The sequence below is a fragment of the Pterocles gutturalis genome, unplaced genomic scaffold, assembly GCF_000699245.1.
Source record: "Pterocles gutturalis isolate BGI_N339 unplaced genomic scaffold, ASM69924v1 scaffold3001, whole genome shotgun sequence".
Classification (NCBI taxonomy): domain Eukaryota; kingdom Metazoa; phylum Chordata; class Aves; order Pterocliformes; family Pteroclidae; genus Pterocles; species Pterocles gutturalis.
The window spans coordinates 101,017-108,630 of record NW_010102732.1 but is presented as its reverse complement, the minus strand read 5'-3'; the positions used below and the strand labels follow the sequence as shown (position 1 = coordinate 108,630).

Here is a 7,614-nt window from a genome sequence, read left to right as displayed (position 1 = left end):
CTGCTGAAGGATTTACATTTTAAATAAAGTCTTGTAAGTGCATTTTGAATTGTTGCATATAAATAGGACACAAATGAAATAGTGATTTCAGTCTTCAGTTCAATTTCTTCCTCCTGATCTTTTGTCCACTTCTGAATAATAATATGGTTCTTTTAATTCTGGCTGGGCTGATCATGGGCAAAATCTGATTATACTGAATTTAGGGTAGGACTTTTATCTCTGTACAGATGAGTAAGGAAAAAATGGTGAACTATAAATATTTCACTTAATCTAAGGTAGAATGGCTTATAGATACATGTTTATTCCCTTTGTTTCAGGATGTTATTCGTGGCTCTCAGTCCATCACAGAGGAAGTTATCCTACTGATTGTTCATAATCTCCTGGGTGTGGTAGAGAAGCTCCACAAAGCAGAGATTGTCCATGGAGATCTGAGTCCAGAGGTGGTCTTTCTGGGAGACAGGTTTGTCTCTTTTTGTAAATATAGGAGGATATATAATCCTTAGTTTCAGCTACAGCTCTTGTGCTTTTGTAATTTCTCCTCTTTAGCCAAGGTACTGATACTGCAGTTCAGTTATTTTAGGCTACAGTGTATTCTGAAAATAGTGAAAACACTTCGTAAACGAAGTAAACCTTGCTTTTGTTTATTTCTATAGAAATAGGATACAATGATGTTGTAAAACTTTAACTAAACAGGCTATTGCCTGTGTTCTCAAGTTCCTACTTTACTGGATATTGGTAAATAACTTGCCTTCTGTTTTTACGTTTCTGGGAAACAGGAAATTAGGAGACAGAGGGGAGGTGGGACTGGAATATCCAGACACTTTCTTAAACAGATTGCCTGGCTTCCACTACAGCCCAGCTTGTAACGTGATGCACTGATCTAGTTTACTTCTTTAAGCTCTTTCCCAGGTTATGTTAACAAAGTTGCATATCCCTTGAAATGAGAGCTGTGAAGTAAGTGTGGGAAGACAGTAACTTTGGAATGTCTAATGATTTGGATATAATTACATTAGAAGGAATGCACTGAGGCTGTTCTTAGTCTTCACTGATATATTAAAAATAGCTATTAACTTTAAATGTATTTTAAAACTATAGTCATCTAACATGCACTCCCCCAATATATTTTATTTATAATTTATGTAATACTATTTTATTTATAAAATTTATTTATAAATTACATACATGTACTAAAGTTCTTAATATTTTATTCACACACTCCAATGGATTGTCTTGCACCTCCCTTAGGGTGCACACATCCCATTTTGGAAGTCACTGATCTGACAAGTGGCTTGATGGACTTGGATATCTCCTGCTGGATTTCTCTGTGACAAATACAAACCAAACTAAACTGCCAAAAAATTAGGATATTGATGTGGGGGTTTTTTAGATAGCAAAACCTATCCTAGGACAAGTGCATGGTATCAATTACAAAATATGCTCATAGCATACAAATATGTAAGAAGAATAATAGTGAGAAGTGTGATCTGTTTATATTGTTGGCTTGGCAGTACGCAGCCATCTGTACAGATACTCCTAACTGCCCCTTCTCTTTGTCCTCCCTAGTGTGTAGACTAGGAAAGATTTTTTTCAAAGTATTATGAAGCTTAATTCTTTCTTGTAGAAAGTATTCTGTGCTCTTGAAGGAGAGGGAGAAGTGCTCAATGTTATGTTATTTTCCCATGCCACCAACTGTGTTTCTGATAACTGACAAATATAAAAACAGCATCATCATTAACCCTGTAGTGTTTCCAGTTGCTTACTCTGGAGATAACAGTATCATCTCTAAACTTCAGGCTGCCAGCAGGTTCCCATCCAGGCGTGCTCCTTTCAGCAGTAGTTCTTAAGCTAACCATCAGAGGGGAGCATCGACATAGCTAAGACTCACCTTCACTGTGCTGTTAAATTTCATTAAAAAAAAAATTTTTTTTTGGATTGTCTTAAACTTCATTTGCTTCCTCTGCTCAGGATCTGTGACCCGTTTGCTAGTGATGAGATTACAACAGCTCTGAAGATAGTGGATTTCTCTCACAGTCTAGATTTGAGATTACAGTCTCAAGTAAGTTGGCCCAACAGCTTTCCAATATCCCAGACCCCTCATGGACAACAGCTTCTGGTGAAAAGTTCTCTTCCTTATCAGGTGAGTATCTACTTAGCAGGACATCTTAGTTTCTGTGTTCCCTTTACAAAATCTCTATTTTCTGAAGTTATATTTTGAAAACTCTGTGGGAAGCTCTGATCAGTAAATACTGAATAAAGAGAATTTTTCATTTTTCCAGGAGGTCTCTGGAAAGTTCTGATACAAAGACCAGTTCAGACCTAAATGTGTAAAAGTACAGACAGTAGAAATCTGTAGGGGATTGCAGAAGTTGAATGTTCTGATGTTGGTTGTGATTGCAGGTAGACTTGGTTGGCATAGCAGATATCATCCATTTGATGCTGTTTGGGGATCACGTCCAGGTCTATCAAGAGAATTCCATCTGGAAAATCAGCCAAAATGTATCAAAGTAAGTCCTTTTGCAGAGGAGGCTGCTGGGAAAGAACAGACTTCTAATGTCCTTCACTTTCTTTACAGTGGTACCATCTTCAAAACTTAGAACACAGAACTTGGTGCTGTTGTTGCCAAAAGCCTTAGTTCTGTGGGGACTTAAATGTTGCAGCTACTAGACCTGTTCATCATATAGTAGCTTTGGTGCAGTGTAGGAGACAATTTTAAGCTGAATGTGAACCTACCAGTCCAGTTAAGATGATTTTACTTTTTCTTTCCTCTCAGACCAGACTGCTTTAGTCTCTTTTCACTTGATAGACCAAGCTTGGAGAAGTTTCTAAGTGGGTGGATGGTGAGGAAAAAAAAATTACATGAGAGTGTTGCTTTAGAAATGGAGATTATCTTGTTTTTCTGCTTTTATTTTTCATTCTAGGCTATATTAAAGGGCTACTAACACATTGATGCCAGGGTTCTGTTTCTAACAGTTGCAGAAACAGTATATATGCACAAGAAGGAAAATAATTTAAAATTACAATTTAAGATGCATGTGCAGGCAGCTTCTTTTTGGAAGCTGCTGTTTGTCCTCGGGTATTAATTTCTACTGCTCTCTTTTAGACACATGTTTTGGCTATAAGACTACTCTGCCTTTATCTGCCCTTTTGTTTGTTCTTAGACTGAAAACTCGTTCACATTACTAGGCACATCCTGCAGAATTTTCTGCCTTAACATTTCATAAGGATTTTCCAGAGCTCTCTGCTCATGACACAAATTACTTGATGGATGTCTGCATTCAGGATCATGGTGTGTTAGCTACACGCGCTGTGTGGATGTACCTCTCTATAAGTGTTGCTTTAAGAAAACCTCCTACCAATCTGGGAGTTGTCCAGTTCCCTAGCAACCTGCATTACTTATACCTCCTAGTTGGTTGTATTCAACCTTTGAAAAAATCTCATCTTCTTAAGCTGTGTACAGGGGAAAAACACTTTTTTTCTTTACTGGGCATATATCTGTTTTTCTGCTACTGATAGCAGTAGTTACAAGGCTATAGCAGGCTTCTGCTGGGTGCTCGCTATGCATGCCATGCTGTACCCTGTAGCTTTTGGTTTTTCTTCAGAACATCAACTTATAGGACTAGTCTGTGAAGAACAAAATCCCCGTGAGTGATTGTTCTCTCAAGAGATGAATATCAATGACATATAGGTTGGCAGTAAATACATATCTCACACTGCTGTTGTTTCAGAAATACTAAAAAAAAAAGGGGGGGCAAAAAAAAAAAGCCCAACTAAATCATTGATGGAGACTGGCTTTTGCTCTATCGACAGATATTCTAACATTAAGTGTCTTTGAACTATGTAAATCTGTCCTGCTCTGAAAAATAGGATTCTTGTATGTTAATTTGTATCAGAACATGATCTGTTTTTAACAGTATTCTGTTAGAGAGGGAGAGATTTCTGATAGGTGTTGCCTTTTTTTAAAATTTATTTTTTTATTATTTAACTTTTTAATTCTACAAGAGATTAAATTGAGCAATGGCAGATGAAGCCACTAAAGGCCTGAGTTGAGAAGGTAGGAACAGGATGTTGGGGACCTCATCAGGACGTGGGTGTGGGAAAAATAGCAATAACTGTCTGGATAATTGGAGCAGGAGGAGCTGAGTAGCAGGTATGGTAAGTCTGAGTTTGGAAGGATAGGGCTGGCTGTTATGGGAGCTGGGAGGGGAGGGATCAATTGGAAAGGAATTTCAGTCAAAGCTGGGGACAACGGATCAAAAGAAGTAGGATTCTGGGTAGAATTACTAGAAGAGGTAACTCTGATAGTGGTTTTGATAGTCTTGTGAAACAGGCTGTGCAGTTACTATCCAGAACCCTACTGGAGAAGAAGAAGGGGGCCCACACGTATAAACTTAACAATACATTCCTCGTTTTCTTCTACCTTTACTCATGTGAGTGAAAGTATTATTTCAGACTTGGTTTTCCCAGGGCATTTAGTGCTGAATATAAATGTAAATCTTGACAGACATGTCGTGTGTGCATGCCATTTCACTGAAAAGTGCTCTGTTTGTTTTAGGACTGTTAACAGTGATTTCTGGAGTAAACTTTTTGGAAGAATTCTGAATGCAGGTGGTAAGTCCACAGTGCCTCTGCTGAGGGAGTTAAGAGAGGAAATAAGTGGCATGTTTGACAGCCGTTTCCAAGAACACCTTTATGAATCCTTAGCTGCACTGGGAGAAGCTTTCCTCTTGGAGAACTTCCTGTGATTTCATAGAGGACAAATACATTTTGTATTATCCAGATGAATTTGTTGTTAGCTTTTAATTTTTTTTCAAATGCAAGCATGAACAGTGATTGTAGCTGTTTCTGCCACACTTCACACGGGACTCGCTAAAGAATGCTGATATTGCATCCGTGCACAGGTCACCTCCTAAGCCTGCTACATGAACTAGTTTGTGTCTGAGCAGTTTGCCAGAGAAAATTTGTTGTTATAACTGCCCCCCTGTCCTTTTTGTAGCCCTTTAAATGTGTTTAATACCTAGTTCACACTGCAGTCTCTGAAATGTCTTTGTCCTAAGTTTAGTTGGTCTTTTAATCAGTGTTTTATCAATAAAGTTGTATTTTGATAGCAACTCTATCATATTAAATGTTACTGTCAGATGGTTTCAAAAGACTTAATTTAGTGTGCACGCTGGAGAGCTTCTGCCTGACCAGGAATTGTTTATGACTGCTGGATACAAAAGCCCCTCATTTGGTGGCAGCTTTCATAACCACACAGGACTTCCTGGACACTTGAACACAACTTGAATGATTCTACTCGGAATGTGCTCTCGGAAATGCTTGTCATAAGAAAAAGTAGATGAAGTAATGAGTAAAAAAGATGCATACTTCAATTTTTCCTTCACAGTGTAAGTGTTTTATTTACTTTTGCAAGGGCTAGAGTTACTGACTGGATTGAGGTCTCTGAAAAATGCTCACTGAAGTCTAAATTTGCTACGTGCTGAAGTGTTTGCGGGTTTTTGTGGGACGATTTTTGGATAGATATTTGTGTTAACCTTTTATACATTGTATTATTGAAACCAATAAAAAGGCTTCATTTTATTCAAGAGAACAGAATTTACAGGACCCAAAACCAAGATGCTGTGTACCTGAAGTGTAGAGGAGCTTCTCCGACTTGGAATTTACTTCCTCACAGCTTCTCCCATGTATGAAAGTAAGAGTAGAAGACTGCATCACTAATGATTTCTTCTTTCTATAATACTAAATTGTCTTTAAGTCTGGGAGATCTCACCTACTGTCCTCTCACATTCAGCTCTTTCAATTTATATCCAGCAACACTGGTATGAAAACAAGGTAGCTTAGGAAGAGAATGCTCATAAAGTATCAGTCATCCCAAGGACTTCCCAGGCAAGACTTGTTTCCAGCCAACACAGAACTTCATTATCACTTGCAATAACATTATTGTCCAGATGATGCTTTTTCTCCTACCTTGGTAACCTGCAGTAAGAAAGTTTGGGTTTTTTTTAATGCATAGCTTATTTCCCTGCTTCTACTAAAATGTTTTCAGTAGTATCACAGGGCTCATCAAGATAACTGTCTGCACCTGTGAAATACAGATGATGCAGGTTACCTTGTTAGTATTTATGCATTGTAATGACAACATTACCTTATTACTCCTACTTCACTATGTCAGTGCAAATTATAAGAAAAAAGCAGATCTTGATAGCGAAGAACCAGAAAACTGATTAAAAGAGTTGCAAAAGCCAACCCTAAGAATCGAAGTTCTAAAACATTAATACTAAACTAGAAGTTACTTTTTAAAGGATATCTACAGATGTTTACAAAAAGTCTGTTGCAAGCTCTGAAACTAACGTACTAATACTTTACATCTGAAGAGATCACTGTAAGGAAATGTCTCAGCTAGTACTACTCATCACCTGCTGTCTTAAAAAGGTATTTAATATATAGGATGTTCAAAATCCTAAAACAAGTAATTGGTAAAAGTATTTATCAACTCTGAGAGAGATATTCCAAATGCATTCATGTCTGAGACTTCTGCTAGCGTAGGGTCTGTGTTCAATAGGAAGATTATGAAAACTGCATAGTAGAAACATGCACGTGTTGACTGATACATTTTCAGAGGTGTAAGCTTGTACTTGTGCTAGCAGGAGAGATTACTTAACAGAAAAATTCCAGAATGAACTAGAAACTGTAGCTTTCACTCTAACTTAATGCGTGTCCCCTGGAATACTGAAATTAGGCGTTTCTGTATAAATCCAACTAATGAATAAGGAGAATTCCTGTGGCTGGTGCATGAGATGCCACACTTGCATTTACAGCTTTTGATATGAAACAATACAATTATATAGTATTTTGATTATAGACTATGTTATAGATTCATATACATTCAGGAATTCTTAAAATAACAAAAATTTGGCAATATATAAAGGTAATTACTTTGCATTACTTCGGTAGCCTTAAATTTACATGGGACAATATTAAGATAATTTCAAGACTAAGCAAAACTGTTATGTTTATGGCTCTTGTCAGGCTTTCATTCTGCAAAATATTTCAGAATTGCTGAATTCTAGACACATACAAAACCCGAATCTTGAGGGTTACCTCTCACCCTGTACAGCAGTATTTGTCCCCAAGTCTTCCAGACTAGCAAAGCTCAGAGCTCTTCTTCCAGCTGATAGAGAACCAAGGCATAAGAGTAGGCACAGAGATCTTACCTGTACAGTCAGGGATGGAGTGTGCTCCCAGTACCTGGGAATGCTTCCTAGTCCCACAGGTTTGACACAGCCAAGGAATTTTTGGTTTTGTGTCTTTCTTAAACCTAGGTTTCTTCTTATTATCAGAAAATTGCATTCTGGATACTGTGAACAATTGATGTGGTTTGAATCTGAATCTTTGTAAGGTTTTGAACAATTTAAATAGGATGAATTATTCCTGTTTCTAATATCTTTATATTAATTTGGAAATTGACTTCCATTATTTTCCAGGTATTGGATGTATCACTTTCCTTACTACAGTGTAATGAAAACAAACAGTCTGTTCATCAACATCATTGAGGTTTTGCAGAGTTGAGACAGTATGATCATGTTTTAAAATAGAACTTTAAAAAGGCTTTGGTGA

General features: G+C 37.4%; 1 protein-coding gene across 1 annotated transcript in view; it reads left to right on the top strand.

The window, feature by feature from the left end:
- The window catches only part of LOC104471149 (mitotic checkpoint serine/threonine-protein kinase BUB1 beta-like), a gene marked incomplete at its 5' end in the record, with an annotated part of 14,222 nt that extends 9,360 nt beyond the window's left edge, over positions 1-4,862 (top strand). The window contains 4 exons of the mRNA XM_010086388.1: positions 318-460; positions 1,966-2,137; positions 2,398-2,504; positions 4,553-4,862. Of these exons, the coding sequence (XP_010084690.1) occupies positions 318-460; positions 1,966-2,137; positions 2,398-2,504; positions 4,553-4,742 (612 nt within the window). The remainder of the gene's footprint in view (positions 1-317; positions 461-1,965; positions 2,138-2,397; positions 2,505-4,552) is intronic.
- Between the last annotated feature and the right edge of the window lie 2,752 nt (positions 4,863-7,614).